Source organism: Watersipora subatra, chromosome 2 (assembly GCF_963576615.1).
Source record: "Watersipora subatra chromosome 2, tzWatSuba1.1, whole genome shotgun sequence".
Taxonomy (NCBI): Eukaryota; Metazoa; Bryozoa; class Gymnolaemata; order Cheilostomatida; family Watersiporidae; genus Watersipora; species Watersipora subatra.
The window spans coordinates 34874711-34898870 of NC_088709.1; the positions used below are offsets into that span (position 1 = coordinate 34874711).

The 24160-nt window shown below is 35.4% G+C and overlaps 1 protein-coding gene across 2 annotated transcripts in view; it reads right to left on the reverse strand.

Moving 5' to 3' along the window:
- The window catches only part of LOC137386986 (forkhead box protein P1-like), a 100372-nt gene that overhangs the window by 59931 nt on the left and 16281 nt on the right, over nucleotides 1-24160 (reverse strand). Inside the window, exon 3 of one of the 2 annotated variants that reach the window (XM_068073243.1) lies at nucleotides 744-858. The exons of the other annotated variant lie outside the window; for it this stretch is intronic. Coding sequence (XP_067929344.1) covers nucleotides 744-839 — 96 coding nt within the window. The 5' untranslated portion in view covers nucleotides 840-858. The remainder of the gene's footprint in view (nucleotides 1-743; nucleotides 859-24160) is intronic. 2 annotated transcript variants of the gene reach the window in all.

Here is a 24160-nt window from a genome sequence, read left to right on the forward strand (position 1 = left end):
TGCCACAAACTGCCACAAACTGAGTGGTTGTATCGACAAAAACCTACTGCAAAAACCTTTATATTTAAATTATTAGGAAACCTGACAAATTATGCTGAACTTTAGTTATATGCTTCAGAACCAAAATACTTGCGAATTGGAACTTACAAACAAAGTTAAACCAGAAAACTAAAAAGTACTAGAATGCCTGCAACGGAGACCCAGAGTATTGCAACACTAGACAATGACTATAGAAGAAATGGGGGAGGAAGGGTGATTAAAGCGGCTTATGACAAACATTGAAGGTGGTAAGAAATAATAACGTCAGCGATGAACAATTATCGCTAGTAATCTACGTCAGCAGATAGTAGTTTTTCATTGATAAACTAATAGTAAGGAACTGGACAACTTGAGTGAGTAAATGCAGGTTATACCTTTAATTCCTACATATGAGCTGCCCACAGTGAGTGATGGAGCATTACCTATGTCCAATAAGAAACTAGATTATTTACAGAGCATTCGATCTTCAAACCAGACCTAAAAAATTGCAAGCTATCGTAAAACCTCTATTTGAGCACCATGCCGCTGTATCTTTCAACCTTCTCCAATAGTGGCATTCTATTAAAGGTGGCATTTAAATAGAAATTTTACAGCAACTACACATCACTGTTATTATGTGTAAATACCCAAAGTTGTCTCCACCTATTTCATGGCAAACACCAGGTATAGCCCGTGATGCTAGGGTGCTACAATATCACTCTTACTGATGGGCTTCGGGTCGGTGCGTCTTTCAGCTCCGATTTAGACAAGCCAGAATCCTGCTGACGTGTATGAATCATGTTCAGCGTTTCTTCCATCATAGTTGCCAGCTCTTGCACCCTGTAAAAGACGCGTAAAACTAAAACACACATCTAAGGAGGAAGGACAACTCTTCCTTTACCTGAGATAATAATATTGTTGTGCATCTGTAAACATGTAATTTTAATTATAATATTATAGATTGCATTATTAAAACACGACTCTCGCTATCTTAAAGCCACTGATAAACATACATTAATGCAAGCAATTCAATTTGCCAAATACGAGCAGACCAAGGCCAATGACGCGCTTAGCAAATTTGTTACATGTTGGAATTTCCAAGTGATATTGCCTAACAGGAATGAAAAACTTGGCACAAACGTTAAAGCACAATATCTTGGATCAGTCTGCTACCAGCAAGTTATGCGAGGATTACATCATAGCTCTGAATAATTCACTCTGGTTTATTATGTTTTATAGAGAGGTCACTCATATATTCCTATTTCTTCATGAATAACATCTTTTTTTGAGAATGGTTTTCCCATTATCCTGTCTCATCAGATCAATAAAACAAAGACGCAAACCATGAATGAAATTTAACCTGTCAGTCAATAAAGCTAAGTCGAAACCGTCATACGAATAGCTTGAAAGTTTACACATTTACAACTCGGGCAGTTCCCGGTGTGACAACTCCAGATGAGAAAGACAGCTGGTCTTCAAATTTGAAAAGCCTACTTACTTATTTTGTTTCAATTTACCAACATTCTAGTTGCCACAAAGTTTTTTAAAGCTATATATCAATTTAAAGCTGTATATCAATTTAAAACTATATGTCAATTAAAGCTATATGTCAATTAAAGCTATATATCAATTTAAAGCTATATATCAATTTAAAGTTATATGTCCATTAAAGCTATATGCAATTTAAAGCTATATGTCAATTAAAGCTATATGTCAATTAAAGCTATATATCAATTTAAAGCTATATATCAATTTAAAGCTATATGTCCATTAAAGCTATATATGCAATTTAAAGCTACATGTCAATGCTGTGCAACAATGCAAACTAATATTGTTTGCTCAGAAACGGTGGCTATAAAAAACTGCAACTTGTTAGCATACGATTTTGGGAACTCACAAGATGCTCATGAAACTTGTACAAATGGCTTTGAAGCCTCCAGTGATGCGGTCATGGACTACCGGAGAATACAACTCCTTAAAACTTTGTTACACTCCACTACTACATGCATCTGCATCTAGCATAATTCTAGATTAAGAATGTAGTAAACAATTATAATGGACGATGGGTTTTAAATGCCACCCAACCGAGTGTGAGAAGAGATATTCTGGACACAGTCTACCTCTGTGAGGCGCGATTCTTACATCCTCTACTCTAGAGTGAGCTCGATAGGTGCCACTCAACTTAATTCCTGAGAAGGAAATTTTTCTAAAAAGTTGCAGTTTGCGAACAGAGGCTCCGCTAGTGAGTCGTTTCATGTGGGAGAAATAAAGCGAGGAATGGTGATGGTCCTAAATTGGTGGGTGGTCCTAAAAACTGTTTTCAGTTGTGCTAATTATCGAGAGACCACATCGAACTTTTGGCAACCGAAAGAATTACTAAAAATAATGCTGCGTTGTCATGACAGCAAACAAACTAACACGTAAAATTTTTAATCAGAATAGCTTGACATCCGTCACACAACTGGTCTAAAATGTATTACTGGTTGCTTGTGAGGTGTCCAATTAGTAGTAACAATTAAGAAATAGTTATTTATGATACTTTCTGTTTGTTAGCCAAGGAGCAACAATCTTGAAAGAAGTCGTGACTCAACTTCAACTAACCTTGACCTTGGGAGCCACACAGAATGCTTGAGAGAAGTTAATAGATTCATTTGTCGTCAAAAAATGGGTTTTTTTTAAGGGCCAAAGGCGTGAGTTGAGGAAGATCTTAGAACAAGTCACGCAATATACATGTATTTTACTGTTTGTATAACTTATATATATAACAATATACATGTATTTTACTGTTTGTATAACTTATATATATATAACAATATACATGTATTTTACTGTTTGTATAACTTATATATATAACAATATACATGTATTTTACTGTTTGTATAACTTATATATATAACAATATACATGTATTTTACTGTTTGTATAACTTAAAATCCCTTTCACGTAAATGTTTCGGGAACTGATTATTTATGTTGTACTGATACATTAAACATGATGCCAGCAAAGATTAATAATAACTAGGTCAATATGATCAGCAAAGATTAATAATAACTAGGTCAATATGATCAGCAAAGATTAATAATAACTAGGTCAATATGATCAGCAAAGATTAATAATAACTAGGTCAATATGATTGTTGAAATAGGAACTTTAAAATAGAATATGCTTATAAGTTGTATGGTCATGGAGGAAAGTCAATCCTAAAATGTCGATGTGGTCACAAGTTTGTCATTATAAAAGAGAAACAGCCTGAATGATCATATGTTTTGAGTTTAAATTTATATTTTTAATAATCCTTAAAGGTTTATGAGAACATAAAGGATAGTCTTTAGCGTTACTCACCAAGAAAGTTACCTGGTTTTCACCAAGAAATTAACAACTTTCTCATCGATGCTTCGACAAACATATTTTTACTGTACTTAAGCAGCAGGTCAGCTAGGGTTCGCAAAAACCGGTAATACTCGCTCATTAAAAGTTATGAAATTAATAATTACAATCGTCCAATAAGGAATAAACAACTGGGCATGTCGATTTTACAAACAAAGGTTTGTCTGAAGCAATCCATTCCTATATTCGCTTCATATGTCAAAACCATTGTATGTTGGAACAAATCTTCCTATAAGAATACATTCTATATTTATTATTTCGTTCCATAGCTCTAAAACATGACAGCAAATATTTCAGCATTAAAACAAATTCATATCATTGTAAAAAATATTTTTATCACTTTTATGTTTTTAGTTTTTACCAGAATTTTATTTTTACTTATAAATTCTTACTACTCAAAAATAATCTCAGATTTTTTATGTTGAAAATTACTTTGAATGCTAAGACAAGTATTTGCTCAAACTTTCTGTCATATTCAATAATTTGAACGCAAAGGTGGTCATAATTGAGGTTAAATGTATTCTATGCACAAGTGGTTGGAGTGAAAACTGAAATGTTTTGTTCTGTGCTTTTTGGGTGAAGCTAAGAAAAAGTGAAGTCTCAGGCAAGTGTGTCTGAAACTCATCTTGACATCATGTAATAGACCTGGTTCAATTTAACAACCTGATCTAGGGAGATGGTCAGAGACTTCTGATGGCCGCTCGCTAGAAATATTCAGTACTGTACATCAACTTTACTTTTATTGTTTGTTAAAAATGTGAAGCGGGTGTTTTGTGATGAGTCATATTAGTTGCCGTCGAGCCAGTTTATGAGACTTTCAACTAGAGACGGATGATGAAGGTCAGACCGGAGACGAGATTTCAAAGCAAACTAACCAAAATCAAACAGAGGAAATTGGTCTTTGTTCCCCGCAACCTATCAGAAACGATCAATTCTCGTGTAAAGAGCAATAGGCCTACGCTTTTTATAGATTAGATTCTTTCTATAAATCTATTTGTCCCGATTTAAACTTAACGTTTATAAGTTTCATAGTTTTAATCCCTGTGGAGAAAAATGGCCATTTTGAAATAACAATCATAACAATTATAAGGAGAGATTATTATATGAGATTATATAATTATTCTTACATAATTATCATAGATACATATATTAACATGTCAATAAGCTGTTCAAAGCAAATTAGATCATAAGAAAAAAAAACAAAGAATAGTTAAGTGAAATAATGAGTAAGTAAACTTGTATGTAAGTAAATTATCATCTATATTTTGATCTAGGCATCAGTATATTTGCACGAGCCTGCTCATACTAATTGAAGACATCATTGGCAACATAAAGCTAAGAATGTTTGCTTACTTTACAAAGTAAATTTTCCAGGATAAACAGTACATAATAAATGGTCAGCTTTTATTATATTTAGTGAATTTTCCAAACTCATAATATATATCTTATGTCTATAAATCTAGGTGTCTATCCGTCTGTCAGGCTGTAGCTATTAAAATCTTGGATTGATAATCTAGCTTTGTGCTGGATTTGAACTCACAAAGATTACAACCACAAGTTTTCAACCACGCATATAACCACTGAGCTACACAGTCCTTAGAATTCTATCGCTCATATCAAATACCGGAGACCCTTTTCCGATCGCTAAATGACATTTAATTGATACATTGCGTCTATGGATTACGATGCCCCTGTTATAAAAATATTTTTCGCCTGACATTATGAAACACGATTTGTTTCTGTCCTCGCCAGATTAGAGTGAATTTGTTTTCCGCCATACGATAACAACTATAGTTTCTCCCGAAATGAAAATTTAGCGATTGTTGTACCGATTAAGAGCAAAATAACAAAAATGTCGATATCATATTTTGCCGCTCAGTTCAGCTTTATCCATTATGGCAAAAACTGATTCATAAACGGATAAGCGATGAAATGTTAATTAAAGGTTAGAAGTTCACTAAAATACATACAAAAACCTCCTTCAAGTATTTTTTTAGTAATCCAAATTCATTTAAGTTAGATTCAGCATTTATGTTACACGTCTGTCTTGAAGGTAAGAACTCTGCATTGTAATGTTACATTTTCTCACAGTTCATAACTACAAAATACACTAAAGTTATTGTAGGTAAGTATAATTCCTAAGGTTAACAAATTGTTCTGTTACTAGTTTCACATGATGATGATTTTGATGATTATTGCCAGGAGGTGATTGCACTAGATAACTACTATGAGTTTCTACTCCACTCTATACGTCTATACAATATTTTCGCCTTATGATGCCAACACTGAAACGAGCTATATGTAAAATCACATACTTGTACACAAAATAATTTTTCATTGTAATCGTAGTAAAACAGACCATATTTAGCCATTACTTGCTAATTATTTTACATTTGCATTTAAACACCTTTAAAGTTTTACTTTTTCCCTTAATTTATTTCAACAAAACACTTCGTTCATGATATGAAATTTAAAAACTACAGTTTTTTGAAAAAGTTTAAAAACCTTACAGTTGGCTTATTTTTTCTTTTAATTCATTTGAACTGCGCAAAAAAACACCTTTCTCGTGATATGAAATTTAAAAGTTAGAGTGGTAAATGTTGTATAATTATGTAAAAATAAATTTTCTGTCCAAAGACTTTTTTATTACCCGGGCACCTAGTATATATATATACATAGATATTTCTATTACCCGGGCACCTAGTATATGTATATACATAGATATTTCTATTACCCGGACACCTAGTATATATATATACATAGATATTTCTATTACCCGGGCACCTAGTATATATATATACATAGATATTTCTATTACTCGGGCACCTAGTATATATATATATATACATAGATATTTCTATTACCCGGGCACCTAGTATATATATATATACATAGATATTTCTATTACTCGGGCACCTAGTATATATATATATACATAGATATTTCTATTACCCGGGCACCTAGTATATATATATACATAGATATTTCTATTACCCGGGCACCTAGTATATATATATACATAGATACAGTGAAACTCGGATAACTCAAACTTCAAGGGACCGAGCAAAAGTGTTCGAATTATCAGAGTGTTCAAGTTATCAGAGCACTGTCACAAGTCCATGTATTTACTTATTTATTAGTAGATACATGAACATATACAAACTATAATATAAATCAAAAGCACAAATGGCTTGTATCAAATTAAATGCTTCTAATGTAAAGTTTAAAACGTTTTTATCAAAAAGTATAGAGATTTTTCTATCACTTGAGATTGGTTTGTTGTTTGAGGTGATGTTATTGCCAGGACGTTTTTAGATTGACATTGGCAAAACTTGATCGTTGCTGAAATGCTCAAAGAAAAGACATATTTTTCTTTTGAGCGTTTTACCCACGATCAATTTTGCCGATCTTTCTTGAAGTTTATGGAAAGATTACCTTACTTTACCTGGGATTCGTTAAGAGCAACACTCCGAGGCAGTTCAATTAAAAGTTTTACGAGGTTTTACGGTACATTCTATATCACTCACGCTTTTTGAATGGATACTTATTGAATGTACACACGTATTTTGTGTTTAGGTCAAACGATGAATAGTTTTTTTTAGCTAAGACAAAATATACGTTTGATTTCAACAATTCTTAAGACGTTTTAAACATTCAACATTCCGACGTTAATTCAACACGGAATCAACGTCGGAAAACTATTCATCACGGGCTAGCCGGGTCACGCACTCAAGGATTTTCGCCACGCAAATACAAAACAAAAACAACATGCTGTTTCTGTTTTGTATGTGCGTGGCGAAAATCCTTGCGCCCGTGACCCGGCTAGCCCGTGCTATTCATCGTATAGCAGTATAAATCAAATTTCACCAAACCTTTAGAACAGTCGTTGACAAAAATATTTTGCCGATGGAGGTAATAACGACGCTTATGAACTACGAAAAGTTGAGGTTTACCTCTATGGCTTGGAATAAAGTGATTTTCTAAAGCGATAGCAACCGTTTCGGTAGCCGTTGGGCAAAAAACAGTTCGTTATAACAGTGTTGAATTCGAGTTATATAGAGCCATTTATCATTGCGTGGGAACGGACCAAGCAAATCCAGTCGAGTTAACCATGTGTTCGCTACATCCGAGGGCGAGTTATCCATGTTTCACTGTATTTCTGTATTGTCATACTAGCAAGTCTCCCATTGGAGATTTTCCCAGGTATTCATATGTTCAATCCTCCTGTTGGGCCAGTGGTGCCAGTGTCACCCTTTCTAGGGCCAGTGGTGCCAGTGTCACCCTTCCTAGGGCCAGTGGTGCCAGTGTCACCCCTCCTAGGGCCAGTGGTGCCAGTGTCACCCTTCCTAGGGCCAGTGGTGCCAGTGTCACCCTTCCTAGGGCCAGTGGTGCCAGTGTCACCCTTCCTAGGGCCAGTGGTGCCAGTGTCACCCTTCCTAGGGCCAGTGGTGCCAGTGTCACCCTTCCTAGGGCCAGTGGTGCCAGTGTCACCCTCAAGCTCTGACAACGCCTCCATAAAATGTATCATTTGGGTAGCCAATGCCTGGACAGTGTGTGAGGTCTCTAATAACTGACTAGGTAGCCAATGCATGGCTCACGTGTGATGTCTAACAACCCTGTGACTTGGGCCTTTTGGAGGAAATCAATCAGTATTCTGCATTGAGCATTCCAGGCGCGGCACAACTTTTTGTTTAATGCTTCTGGAGCGGCGAGGCTATCTCTATCTCTATGATTAAAAATAGTAAGATTAATAAGAAGAGTGGTACAGGCCACAGAATTTTAGTTTGGGAGGCTGTTTAGTTTGGGAGGCTGTTTTGTTTGGGAGGCTGTTTAGTTTGGGAGGCTGTTTTGTTGACAACTGCGTAGCATTTTTTATTCGCATTGATGATCACCTAGTAATCACTATTTGAAAACGAACAAATTGATAGTAGAAAAAAATACTGTATTCCGCATTATTAAGCAATAAGTGAGGTAAGGTTTATTGACCCTGAACGTCTAACATATACCCTATAACAAAAACCTTATATGAACCTTGATGGAAATTTAATGGTGACCCACAAAATGATAGAATAACAGTTACTACAGTGAGTCAGTGAGGGAGAATTAATAGCAGTTACTAAAGTGAGTCAGTGAGGGAGAATGAATAACAGTTACTACAGTGAGGGAGAATGAATAACAGCTACTACAGTGAGTCAGTGAGGGAGAATGAATAACAGTTACTACAGTGAGGGAGAAAGAATAACAGTTCCTGCAGTGAGTCAGTGAATGAGAATGAATAACAGTTACTACAGTGAGGGAGAATAAATAACAGTTACTACAGTGAGTCAGTGAGGGAGAATGAATGAAAGCTCAGGCAAAGGGTCACTGAAGCATCGGTGCAATTCCTCGTTTAAACATCAGGTCCCAGCACATTGACCTCTGTAGCCTGTGTAGTCGTAGACGTACATAGCAGAGGCCCTTCAGACAAACAAACTACCTGTAGTAGTGAACAAACTACTCAAAAGAATGTCTAAACATATGACAGTTTCTACTAAAACCCAATACACAACTTTGTGCTTGGTCAAACTTAAATATTTCCCCAATGAATTAAGCCTCTATGATCTTCAGTGCAGGTCATCAGTTATAAAACAGCTTACAAAAACAAATGCAGCGAGCTATTTATTCCAAGACAATGTGCATAGGCAGCTGGCAGCTTTCCTTACAGCCTCTTTGAAGCTATTCCCGAGAAAGACTTGAATAAACACTAGACAAGCTAGACAAAACATGGCCAGAGTCAGTATTTGTTTATGTAAGATAATATATGATACGGGTTTGTTTGGACACAGCGCATCATATCCTATTCTCCTAGTCTAGTCAACTTTGTCTTTCTATTCCATTCTGGAATGGCAAAGTTCACTAACAGGAAAACCTCAAAAGGGTTCACCTGTCACATTTTTAAGTTGTTAATGAGTTTAATATAAGGTTATTTACTTGTTTATTTTATGTTATGTGTTTATTTTATGTTATGTGTTTATTTTGTTTTTTTATGGTACTTTTTATATATCCTCTAAAAGATTCTTCATCAAAAGTAAATGACAATTTTCTCGACTGCTAAACTAGTGTTCAGTTTGTATCAAAAAATAAAAGCTGTTCATTTTAAGCATTCATATAAGTTCACTGAGCTGTAAACAACTCATTGCTAATAACTTCTAAAAGAAAAACGGACATAGTTAGTGTGAACTGAAAGCGATGAACTCTCAAATTACCATACAACCTCTATTTGGACACCATCTTTATTTGAATGCCACATTTAATAGAACGCCACCTTTAATAGAACGCCATTTATAGAAGGGTTTAAAAAGCGACATCATCAAAACAAAAATAACTGTATCTCACTATTATTTCATAATCAAAATATCACCTTGTTTAAAGCGGTCTGATACTTCCACGCATATGAAAAACGGTTTAGCAAAAAATGCTGAGGCCTGCGGCATTAATGTCGATCCACCCGAAGAAGAGTGCAAAATATAAGCGACATTAGCATCGCTCTGCCATAAAATGGTTAAGGATATCTTCATAAAATTCGGACGAGCTGGTCGAAAAATACATAGCCACCCTAATTTGAATGTCACTTCTAATAAAACACTACTATAGCGAAAGGGTTGAAAAAAAATACGCTAAGTCAACAGTAATGCAAAACGACCTTTTAATAGCAGACTTCCAATCCTGTACGGGCAGGCTTTGAACAATCTAATGGTACCAGAGGCTTCTCTTACAAATCAGCCAACAGAATCATCAAAAGTTCAACAAAGGCTTCTAGTACTGAAGCAAGTTACAGGTAATAGCGAGTCACTATGCGAGTTTGCTATCTGACTATTTATCATAAACCTCCTTGAACACCTGTAGTGATTGTCACTGATACAAAATTAAACAAAGTCAAACTTGGACCGACAATGTCAATGCATTACAGTATCGGCTTCATTATGGCAAAATCGAAATATTTTGGTCATATATTGTCATATGTTGGAACAGGCATTTTTGTAAGGATCCGTAGTTAATTCGATTAAAAATATATACATTTCGAGTAATTACATACAACATTTAATGAAAACCGTGGTACAAATCTAAATACAATACTGAATGTGAATATTTTGATTATCTGTAAAAATTATTTTATTACAGTAATAATAAACAAAACTTTACTGTTATTTTACTTCAGAGACACGGTAATGGAAAGTTCGGTGCTAAACTGTGTGAAAGCAATACTTTACTAAATATATCAACTAAATTAGTTTATTTAGATTTTTTATTACATTACTTTTTTAGTTCAAAGGTCAACAGCTCTTTTTTTAGTTCAAAGCTCTAACCAATGTCACATCAAAAACTATTTCCTGTAACTTTATTTGTATGTTAAAAATTACCTCTCACGTTGAGACAAATATCTCCTGAAATTTTCTGCTGCGTTAAAAAAATTGTGTGTAAGGACAATTGTAGGTCAAGGTTTGACCAACACTCACCAAACGCCTCAATCAAGGTTAAAAATTTTATATTCAGAATGTTTAACGATCATTCATTTCCCTGTTAAACTTGGCATGAAGGGTTGGTAATGTTAATAAATTGAAGAGCGCAGTCTAGGCATACCTAAGCAGGACAAATGAAGCAGGAATGTGTATTGTTCATATATAAAACAGTCTGAAAGTAAATGTTGCAACTTAATAAGAAACAAAGGCTTAAGCTCCAAAAAATGGTATACACCGTAAAACCTAAATTTGAACGCCACTATGGGAGAAAAGTTGAAAAATAGAGCGGCACCCTTTAATTGAATGCCACCCTTTAATTGAACGCCATTTACTTCTATTTGACATTCTTGATCTTTACGAACTCATGATAGCAAGTAGTTAGTAGAAAAGAGTACACAAAATCGAACTACTAATGACTCGATTATACCAATAACAACTTGTTTGTTGTTTCTGTTCTTATTAAGGTCCGCTTTCCAAGTATTTTGAGAAGAAGCAATTTAAGGCTATTTCGATTACACGCAGTTTCTCTTTATTCGTGCTAGAGGTTTCTATTCAAAATGGCATCGCGTAAAAAGTTTTACTTTACTAAAAAATTGTTTGGATACTAATATCGACTAGCTCAGCTGTGCAGAAGAGGAGTTGAGGTCAGCAGACACTGTGAAAAGTATTAAACAGCCAGAAAAATATGAAATGTTTCCAAAGAAAAGCAACAATCAGAATGCAACAGGCCGAGCAAACAATGCTAATACTTTTGTTTTAAAATGTTAATTTTTGTTTCTGAATGTATTATAAATATGATTTGTTTGTGACACTTTCTTGAACATATATCTGTAGCATTTGATATATTATTACATAATTTATAAATTTGCTGATTTATAGCAAACTATTTGATAGCATTGTTGTGGTAATCTGATCTTGGCTTACAATGGATCAATGCTCACTCATAACTCCTCTTCTATTGGACATCAAAAGGCAGTTTTTGGCTGCAAACTGTAGCAAACATATCAATGAGTACAAGGAGCTTTTATGAAGCTTTGTTAAATATGCTATAAAATGAAAATATGCCTTCCAATTTAGAATAAAATAAAAGTGTTGGAAGCTCCAACAAATAGCAATGCAGGCTGTAAGATCATTGCAGGTTAATTGCAAGCAATATATACATCAACTGGTAGAGACATGTATCAGTTTTCCTGCGCATATTTATTTAAAGATCTACAACAAGTTGGAGGTAGGTTAGCAAATTTTTTGCATCCAAAAGGGTTAATGTCGCTCCATCAGAAGGAGGGTACAAAATATAGGCGACATTTGATTTACCCGTAAGAGTTAAATTTATCTTCTCAATATTCTGATGAGGTGTTTAAAAAATACCACACCACCCTTCATTTGAAAATCATCTCTAATAAAGGGTCCCTCTAAGGGAAAAGTTGAAAAATAAAGCGTCATGGCATTTAAACAAAGGTTTTAGCTGGTTTTAACAATGGTATAAGCTGTCATTAAACACTGACCTACAGAATCTGTTTAAGAGTCAAAGTATATATATGCTATCAATAAACACTGACCTACAGAATCTGTTTAAGAGCCAAGGTATATAAATGTTATCAATAAACACTGACCTACAGAGTCTGTTTAAGAGTCCAGGTATATATATGTTATCAATAAACACCGACCTACAGAGTGTTTAAGAGTCCAGGTATATATATGTTATCAATAAACACTGACCTACAGAATCTGTTTAAGAGCCAAGGTATATAAATGTTATCAATAAACACTGACCTACAGAGTCTGTTTAAGAGTCCAGGTATATATATGTTATCAATAAACACTGACCTACAGAGTCTGTTTAAGAGTCAAGGTATATATATGCTATCAATAGACACTGACCTACAGAGTCTGTTTAAGAGTCAAGGTATATATATGCTATCAATAAACACTGGCCTACAGAGTCTGTTTAAGAGTCAAGGTATATATATGTTATCAATAAACACTGACCTACAGAGTCTGTTTAAGAGTCAAGGTATATATATGCTATCAATAGACACTGACCTACAGAGTCTGTTTAAGAGTCAAGGTATATATATGCTATCAATAGACACTGACCTACAGAGTCTGTTTAAGAGTCAAGGTATATATATGCTATCAATAGACACTGACCTACAGAGTCTGTTTAAGAGTCCAGGTATATATATGTTATCAATAAACACTGACCTACAGAATCTGTTTAAGAGCCAAGGTATATATATGTTATCAATAAACACTGACCTACAGAGTCTGTTTAAAAGTCCAGGTATATATATGTTATCAATAAACACTGACCTACAGAGTCTGTTTAAGAGTCAAGGTATATATATGTTATCAATAAACACTGACCTACAGAATCTGTTTAAGAACCAAGGTATATATATGTTATCAATAAACACTGACCTACAGAGTCTGTTTAAGAGTCCAGGTATATATATGTTATCAATAAACACTGACCTACAGAGTCTGTTTAAGAGTCAAGGTATATATATGTTATCAATAAACACTGACCTACAGAGTCTGTTTAAGAGCCAAGGTATATATATGTTATCAATAAACACTGACCTACAGAGTCTGTTTAAGAGTCAAGGTATATATATGTTATCAATAAACACTGGCCTACAGAGTCTGTTTAAGAGTCAAGGTATATATATGCTATCAATAGACACTGACCTACAGAGTCTGTTTAAGAGTCAAGGTATATATATGTTATCAATAAACACTGACCTACAGAATCTGTTTAAGAGTCCAGGTATATATATGTTATCAATAAACACTGACCTACAGAGTCTGTTTAAGAGTCAAGGTATATATATGTTATCAATAAACACTGACCTACAGAGTCTGTTTAAGAGTTCAGGTATATATATGTTATCAATAAACACTGACCTACAGAGTCTGTTTAAGAGTCAAGGTATATATATGTTATCAATAAACACTGACCTATAGAATCTGTTTAAGAGTCAAGGTATATATATGTTATCAATAAACACTGACCTACAGAGTCTGTTTAAAAGTCAAGGTATATATATGTTATCAATAAACACTGACCTACAGAGTCTGTTTAAGAGTCCAGGTATATATATGTTATCAATAAACACTGACCTACAGAGTCTGTTTAAGAGTCAAGGTATATATATGTTATCAATAAACACTGACCTACAGAGTCTGTTTAAGAGTCAAGGTATATATATGCTATCAATAGACACTGACCTACAGAGTCTGTTTAAGAGTCAAGGTATATATATGCTATCAATAGACACTGACCTACAGAGTCTGTTTAAGAGTCAAGGTATATATATGCTATCAATAGACACTGACCTACAGAGTCTGTTTAAGAGTCAAGGTATATATATGTTATCAATAAACACTGACCTACAGAGTCTGTTTAAGAGTCCAGGTATATATATGTTATCAATAAACACTGACCTACAGAGTCTATTTAAGAGTCAAGGTATATATATGTTATCAATAAACACTGACCTACAGAGTCTGTTTAAGAGTCCAGGTATATATATGTTATCAATAAACACTGACCTACAGAATCTGTTTAAGAGTCAAGGTATATATATGCTATCAATAAACACTGACCTACAGAGTCTGTTTAAGAGTCAAGGTATATATATGCTATCAATAAACACTGACCTACAGAATCTGTTTAAGAGTCAAGGTATATATATGTTATCAATAAACACCGACCTACAGAGTGTTTAAGAGTCAAGGTATATATATGTTATCAATAAACACTGGCCTATAGAGTCTGTTTAAGAGTCAAGGTATATATATGTTATCAATAAACACTGACCTACAGAATCTGTTTAAGAGTCAAGGTATATATATGTTATCAATAAACACTGACCTACAGAATCTGTTTAAGAGTCAAGGTATATATATGCTATCAATAAACACTGACCTACAGAGTCTGTTTAAGAGTCAAGGTATATATATGTTATCAATAAACACTGACCTACAGAATCTGTTTAAGAGTCAAGGTATATATATGTTATCAATAAACACCGACCTACAGAGTGTTTAAGAGTCAAGGTATATATATGCTATCAATAAACACTGACCTACAGAGTCTGTTTAAGAGTCAAGGTATATATATATATGTATATGCTATCAGCCAACACTGAAGTCCCAACTGAAGTTCATTTGGATACCCAATGTATTGAATGTATTGAAGGTGATACATACTAAGTGTTGGATAGAACAAAGTAGTGAATAAGGTAGAAAAAGCTTTATTTTTGCGTGAGTTGCCGTTTAGGCCTGCAAGATTCAGGTGTCAAACTGTTACACTTTCTATAGCTTGAGCTTCTCAATCGAACCTCAGCCATTCCCTACCAGCTAACACCAACCTGTTGCAAATGTGAGCAACAGCCAATTTCATCAACAGCCAATTTGAGCAAAGAATGTCTCCTGTTCCGCGCGACACCACTATAACTTTTATGTCTTTTATTCGTAATTCATACAAGTCCTACTCAAAGACGCCTGCTGTGCAAAATGTCTTGTGAATGATTTAAGATTTTCTCAGCGTCTAATGAAAAGAATGATTAACTTTTAATAGTATTAATTGATGCAGTCATCCGTACCTAAACACGTCACATGGTAAGGAAGTACGTGTCTAAACATGTCACATGGTGAGATTATACATACCTAAAGATGTCACAAGGTGAGGATGTACATACCTAAAGATATCACAACGTAAGGATGTACATACCTAAAGATGTCACAAGGTGAGTATGTACATAACTAAATATGTCACAAGGTGAGGATGTACATACCTAAAGATGTCACAAGGTGAGGATGTACATACCTAAATATGTCACAAGGTGAGGATGTACATACCTAAAGATGTCACAAGGTGAGGATGTACATAACTAAAGATGTCACAAGGTGAGGATGTACATACCTAAAGTTGTCACAAGGTGAGGATGTACATACATAAAGATGTCACAAGGTGAGGATGTACATACATAAAGATGTCACAAGGTGAGGATGTACATACCTAAAGATGTCACAAGGTGAGGATGTACATACCTAAATATGTCACAAGGTGAGGATGTACATACCTAAAGATGTCACAAGGTGAGGATGTACATAACTAAAGATGTCACAAGGTGAGGATGTACATACCTAAAGTTGTCACAAGGTGAGGATGTACATACATAAAGATGTCACAAGGTGAGGATGTACATACATAAAGATGTCACAAGGTGAGGATGTACATACCTAAAGATGTCACAAGGTGAGGATGTACATACCTAAAGATGTCACAAGGTGAGTATGTACATACCTAAAGATGTCACAAGGTGAGTATGTACATACCTAAAGATGTCACAAGGTGAGGATGTACATACCTAAAGTTGTCACAAGGTGAGGATGTACATACATAAAGATGTCACAAGGTGAGGATGTACATACATAAAGATGTCACAAGGTGAGGATGTACATACCTAAAGATGTCACAAGGTGAGGATGTACATACCTAAAGATGTCACAAGGTGAGGATGTACATACCTAAAGATGTCACAAGGTGAGTATGTACATACCTAAAGATGTCACAAGGTGAGGATGTACATACCATAAAGATGTCACAAGGTGAGGATGTACATACATAAAGATGTCACAAGGTGAGGATGTATGCACAATTCATACGTACTTCAATAGATTAGAAAAACTTTTTAAATGGCCTGACAATGATTATGAGAATATTAATTGACTTGGTAGCTTTGTCTGAGTCCTATTACCAGCAAGGTCATTATAATGTCATGGAAGTTTTACCATTTTCATATGGACCGCTCAAGGACACCCCAAACACCAGGTCTCAAACAAGTCACCAAATTAGTAAAATCTTGCAGGAGAATGACAGAAGTTGTCCATACAACTAGTATTAGCACTATTGACAGAGCAAATGCTGTAGGTTGTCAGTTGGTACATCGTATACCGACTTCTTCATACAAATAGAAGGTCGAGTGGCATTGCTGCTGCTACACCCTACGTAACCATTAACTTCTAAAACCCTCCTACCCTCCGTGCTTCACACAACTCAGTATACTCACAAATTGATCAAGATTTTTAATGTTTTATTGTCTAAAAAACTATTATAGTGCAAGTTATTTAATTGTTTATATTGCTAGACACATCTTTTTACATTATAATTCATTATCCGAGTTCAGCAGCGAATGTCGTGTCGACTGCTGCCTCAGCATCCTAAATAGTTCTTTATTTATAGAAGCAGGATTTTACCACAATACGCAAGTTTTAATTTCAATGTTAAATCAGTAAACATATTCCAAGCGCAATAACCAACTATATTGCACTTTTCCCTTATTAATATCTTGAAGCGCTACATTCATAGCGGAAACAAATAGCATATTGGAACAACGTCAGCTGAGCGTAAAACGCAAAAAGTTTTATTAGTTAGAGAATATCGGTGAGCACCATTTTTCTTTTCTCACATGAGACGCATCATATATGCCGCCCCATGGATTGCCTCGCTCTGGAACCTTACAGACAAGGTAATATTGTTTAGAGCCTGGAACTTTGACCGGCAACAGATAGGCTGGTTGCGAAGAAGATGGAAGGCCTAAACCCAGTAAACTTACCTTTTTAAGAGAGTGACTGTAAAAACCTTTTCATTTCTTAATTTATTTGTTTAACGTTCTTTTATTGCTATAAGCACAGGATTTACTAAAGAACTATTGTAGACCTCTGAGTCATGGTACAAATTGAATGAATGACAGGGTACTGTTAGGAGTGTACTGTTAGGAGTGTACTGTTAGGAGTGTACCGTTAGGAGTGTACCGTTAAGAGTGTACCGTTAGGAGTGTACCGTTAGAAGTGTACTGTCAGGGGTGTACTGTCAGAAGTGTACTGTTGGGAGTGTACTGTTAGGAGTGTACCGTTAGGAGTGTACCGTTAGGAGTGTACCGTTAAGAGTGTACCGTTAGGAGTGTACCGTTAGAAGTGTACTGTCAGGGGTGTACTGTCAGAAGTGTACTGTTGGGAGTGTACTGTTAGGAGTGTACTGTTAGGAGTGAATTGTTAGGAGTGTACTGTTAGGAATGTACTGTTAGGAAAATATTGCATCCAACATATATAGTATGTCTCAGAATTGAGTAAACTCGTATGTCAAAGTTTAAATGTGCGTTCTTGGGTAGTTGACCGTCAGATATAGCGTGACATGGAATTGGGTCCTGTTTATTATCTAAGTGTTTCATAGCAATTAAAATAAATAAGAAAAAAGCCATCTTTGTTTAAGAGGCCTGAACTCCTCCGGGTTATGAAAGAACCCTGTGTTAATAATAGCTTCAGTGAGAAATCATAACAAAAAGCCAAGCTGAGAATGACATCCATGTTCTCTTCCTGTATGATGTGAAATGTCAAGCTATGTCATTGCCTTTGATAAATATACTAGATCGTCTCGACCGTTCAAATAAAGGTCAATGATGACAATTCATCATGCTTTTATGACGCAGTTTAAGTGTTCCTAAATGTTATGCCTACACGAAAAAACGCAAGTAAATCTGAAGTTGAAACAAATGATTGAGCTGGAATAACATTCATTAATGTGTTCAAGAAGAATATCACTATCGAAGAATAATATAGTTGCCACCTTCATCAGGTTTGGCAGCAGACAAAAGAGAATAATATAGTTGCCACCTTCATCAGGTTTGGCAGCAGACAAAAGAGAATAATATAGTTGCCACCTTCATCAGGTTTGGCAGCAGACAAAAAAGAATAATATAGTTGCCACCTTCATCAGGTTTGGCAGCAGACAAAAAAGAATAATATAGTTGCCACCTTCATCAGGTTTGGCAGCAGACAAAAAAGAATAATATAGTTGCCACCTTCATCAGGTTTGGCAGCAGACAAAAGAGAATAATATAGTTGCCACCTTCATCAGGTTTGGCAGCAGACAAAAAAGAATAATATAGTTGCCACCTTCATCAGGTTTGGCAGCAGACAAAAAAGAATAATATAGTTGCCACCTTCATCAGGTTTGGCAGCAGACAAAAGAGAATAATATAGTTGCCACCTTCATCAGGTTTGGCAGCAGACAAAAAAGAATAATATAGTTGCCACCTTCATCAGGTTTGGCAGCAGACAAAAAAGAATAATATAGTTGCCACCTTTATCAGGTTTGGCAGCAGACAAAAAAGAATAATATAGTTGCCACCTTCATCAGGTTTGGCAGCAGACAAAAAAGAATAATATAGTTGCCACCTTTATCAGGTTTGGCAGCAGACAAAAAAGAATAATATAGTTGCCACCTTCATCAGGTTTGGCAGCAGACAAAAAAGAATAATATAGTTGCCACCTTCATCAGGTTTGGCAGCAGACAAAAAAGAATAATATAGTTGCCACCTTCATCAGGTTTGGCAGCAGACAAAAAAGAATAATATAGTTGCCACTTTCATCAGGTTTGGCAGCAGACAAAAGAGAATAATATAGTTGCCACCTTCATCAGGTTTGGCAGCAGACAAAAGAGAATAATATAGTTGCCACCTTCATCAGGTTTGGCAGCAGACAAAAAAGAATAATATAGTTGCCACCTTCATCAGGTTTGGCAGCAGACAAAAGAGAATAATATAGTTGCCACCTTCATCAGGTTTGGCAGCAGACAAAAAAGAATAATATAGTTGCCACCTTCATCAGGTTTGGCAGCAGACAAAAGAGAATAATATAGTTGCCACCTTCATCAGGTTTGGCAGCAGACAAAAGAGAATAATATAGTTGCCACCTTCATCAGGTTTGGCAGCAGACAAAAGAGAATAATATAGTTGCCACCTTCATCAGGTTTGGCAGCAGACAAAAGAGAATAATATAGTTGCCACCTTCATCAGGTTTGGCAGCAGACAAAAGAGAATAATATAGTTGCCACCTTCATCAGGTTTGGCAGCAGACAAAAAAGAATAATATAGTTGCCACCTTCATCAGGTTTGGCAGCAGACAAAAGAGAATAATATAGTTGCCACCTTCATCAGGTTTGGCAGCAGACAAAAGAGAATAATATAGTTGCCACCTTTATCAGGTTTGGCAGCAGACAAAAGAGAATAATATAGTTGCCACCTTCATCAGGTTTGGCAGCAAACAAAAGAGAATAATATAGTTGCCACCTTCATCAGGTTTGGCAGCAGACAAAAGAGAATAATATAGTTGCCACCTTCATCAGGTTTGGCAGCAGACAAAAGAGAATAATATAGTTGCCACCTTCATCAGGTTTGGCAGCAAACAAAAGAGAATAATATAGTTGCCACCTTCATCAGGTTTGGCAGCAGACAAAAGAGAATAATATAGTTGCCACCTTCATCAGGTTTGGCAGCAGACAAAAGAGAATAATATAGTTGCCACCTTCATCAGGTTTGGCAGCAGACAAAAAAGAATAATATAGTTGCCACCTTCATCAGGTTTGGCAGCAGACAAAAGAGAATAATATAGTTGCCACCTTCATCAGGTTTGGCAGCAGACAAAAGAGAATAATATAGTTGCCACCTTCATCAGGTTTGGCAGCAGACAAAAGAGAATAATATAGTTGCCACCTTCATCAGGTTTGGCAGCAGACAAAAAAGAATAATATAGTTGCCACCTTCATCAGGTTTGGCAGCAGACAAAAAAGAATAATATAGTTGCCACCTTCATCAGGTTTGGCAGCAGACAAAAAAGAATAATATAGTTGCCACCTTCATCAGGTTTGGCAGCAGACAAAAAAGAATAATATAGTTGCCACCTTCATCAGGTTTGGCAGCAGACAAAAAAGAATAATATAGTTGCCACCTTCATCAGGTTTGGCAGCAGACAAAAAAGAATAATATAGTTGCCACCTTCATCAGGTTTGGCAGCAGACAAAAAAGAATAATATAGTTGCCACCTTCATCAGGTTTGGCAGCAGACAAAAAAGAATAATATAGTTGCCACCTTCATCAGGTTTGGCAGCAGACAAAAAAGAATAATATAGTTGCCACCTTTATCAGGTTTGGCAGCAAACAAAAAAGAATAATATAGTTGCCACCTTTATCAGGTTTGGCAGCAAACAAAAAAGAATAATATAGTTGCCACCTTCATCAGGTTTGGCAGCAGACAAAAAAGAATAATATAGTTGCCACCTTCATCAGGTTTGGCAGCAGACAAAAAAGAATAATATAGTTGCCACCTTCATCAGGTTTGGCAGCAGACAAAAGAGAATAATATAGTTGCCACCTTCATCAGGTTTGGCAGCAGACAAAAGAGAATAATATAGTTGCCACCTTCATCAGGTTTGGCAGCAGACAAAAAAGAATAATATAGTTGCCACCTTCATCAGGTTTGGCAGCAGACAAAAAAGAATAATATAGCTGCCACCTTCATCAGGTTTGGCAGACAAAATAGGAGTAGCAAGATTAAAGTACCAAAAGTTACAGGAGATTTAGATAAAGACTCAAGAATACAGCATCATCCTATGTAGGTACAGCCAAATAAACACTGTCAATGATCAATATGAAATCAATATTGTAAACGATAGATATTGCAAATGTAAAAGTAGAATATTCGTCGGTAGACACTCTGTAGAGATTCAACCATTTCAACCAGCTTCTTGATGTCTCATTTTATGCATTGATAAATTCTAAAGTAATAGCCATTGTGGTCATGCTAAAGCTGGGTCAAGAATGGTCACACGGAACGATGAATCCCGAAATTATGCATTTTTGTTTTTGCTTTGAGTTTTTGTTCTATTATTTTACTGCTCAACATCATTTGCTGCTCTACAATTACCTTCTGCCAATTACCTCATCAATATTTCATGGCCCGTGTTTTATTTATAGCATTTTTTCGGTGCGTCACAAAAACTGTTACGGGGACAATTGTTACCAGTTTGTGCTAGAACTACACCAATTGTTACCAGTTTGTGCTAGAACTACACCAATTGTCACCAGTTTGCGCTAGAACTACACCAATTGTTACCAGTTTGTGCTGGAACTACAACAATTGCTACCAGTTTGTGCTAGAACTACACCAATTGTTACCAGTTTGTGCTAGAACTACAACAACTGCTACCAGTTTGTGCTAGAACTACACCAATTGTCACCAGTTTGTGCTAGAACTACAACAACTGCTACCAGTTTGTGCTAGAACTACACCAATTGTCACCAGTTTGTGCTAGAACTACACCAATTGTCACCAGTTTGTGCTAGAACTACAACAATTTTTACCAAACTCACCGTTTTACCAAACTACCGAACTCACCCCGTTTTTTACCAATCTTTTAATGTAGCTAAATTTTAGTGTTCAAATTTATGTCAAAGACAAAAGGTCATCAAGACTTCAGTTAGCCAATAATTCCAAGTTTAAAAAAGTTCAAATTTGGCGTTGGGAGCATCGGATTCATATTCTACGCTCACCTCCTTATTTCTACGCAAAGCCAACTCTACTATTTAACATAAAACGTAATTTTATACTTTAAATAGCTAATCATTTCAACATGACCGATAAAAAGTTTTTGTTTTTGGAAACGGCTATCGCCAGTTTAGACAAAGCACGATTGGGATACAAATAACGATACAGGTGTGAATAAAGGTAAGTGACAATAAAGCTTACCGCCAACAGCTATCACTAACTGTAAAATACTTTAGCGACTTACTCACCAAAAGCTCTATAGATAACTAAATATGATTTTGTTTGTGGGTGTATACAATGTCAGTCGTTTTGTTTAAATTGCATCTTTGCATCTCAACAAAAGCGCAAACAATATTTGCGTTCATAAGACATCGAGCAAACAGAATAAAAAGGCAGAGAGAGATTAGCGCTGGGAATGGTCGTGTCATGATACTCTTTTAATGTTACGCATCTACAAAAGGATAAACAATGCTACTTTGGCTGCGATGTCCACGTATGCACTAGTACCTAGTTACGTCCCAAAAACTAAGCAAACTCCAGCATGCATTAGCTGTTGCTATACAACAATATGTGCTTCATAACAGTATATGCTATATATATTATGTATAGGCTATTATATATTATATTATTATATTATATATTATGTATGTGTTATATAATAGTATAGGCCTATGCTATATAACGGTGTTATCTATACAACGGTGTATGCTATATAACGGTATATGCTATATAACGGTGTATGCTACGTATATAACGGTGTATGCTACGTATATAACAGTGTATGCTATATAACGGTATATGCTATATACCGGTATGTGCTATATAACGATATATGCTATATAACGGTATATGTTATATAACGGTATATGCTATATAACGGTATATACTATATAACGGTATATACTATATAACGGTATATGCTATATAACGGTATATGCTATATAACGGTATATGCTATATAACAGTATATGCTATATAACGGTATATGGTATCGCTAAAACAACACAGAGACTAAAGTTGATACGGATAGTGACAAACTGATCCTCAAGTTTGACCTAATTATACTTTACATAACGTCGCCTAATACTTTTCATTCAAAATGGATGCTCCTTACTTTGAACGCATGAAAAACAACCTTATCAAGACTTCAGTGTTGATAGTAACTGTTGCCTAGTTATCACTAGTGAATGACAAACCTGATGCTGCTATTTGAGAGGAAGTTCTCTTTCTACACAAGAAATTTTATAATTAGAATATCATAACAAATAGCCTGGGAGTGAGTGGAACTCCTTGATCATCACAGCAACCTGAACGAAGTGAAAGCCTCAAGGTGCAACCTGAATGAACTAAACACCTCAAGGTACAGCCTGAATGAACTAAACACCTCAAGGTGCAACCTGAATGAACTAAACACCTCAAGGTGCAACCTGAATGAACAATTTAACGGTTATTTCAACATGGTCTAGACAAGAAACAGTGCCAGTTACCGATTACAATGGAGAAATCTGAAGTGGCAAGTTAATTTTTTGTTCTGATGATGATCTGTCTGATTGACCGAAAAGACAATTTTTCATTTCACAGCTCATGGCTCTTAGCAACTCTTGTTTACGATATATTTATGACATACTTTATTACATATTTTCAAAAATACAAACAATATTTATTAAAATCAACACTCAAATAACAAGCTGCAAATTCCAACAACTATTCACGATAGTGTCTGCAATGTCAGCCTAGAGAACCAGTAAGAACCTAACCAAGAATCAGAGATGCCCCAGATGTATTTAGGAAGCATACCCATATGGTTATAGCTTGAATCTACTCCTTTCTTATTCAACAACTCTGACAAACCAGTTAATATT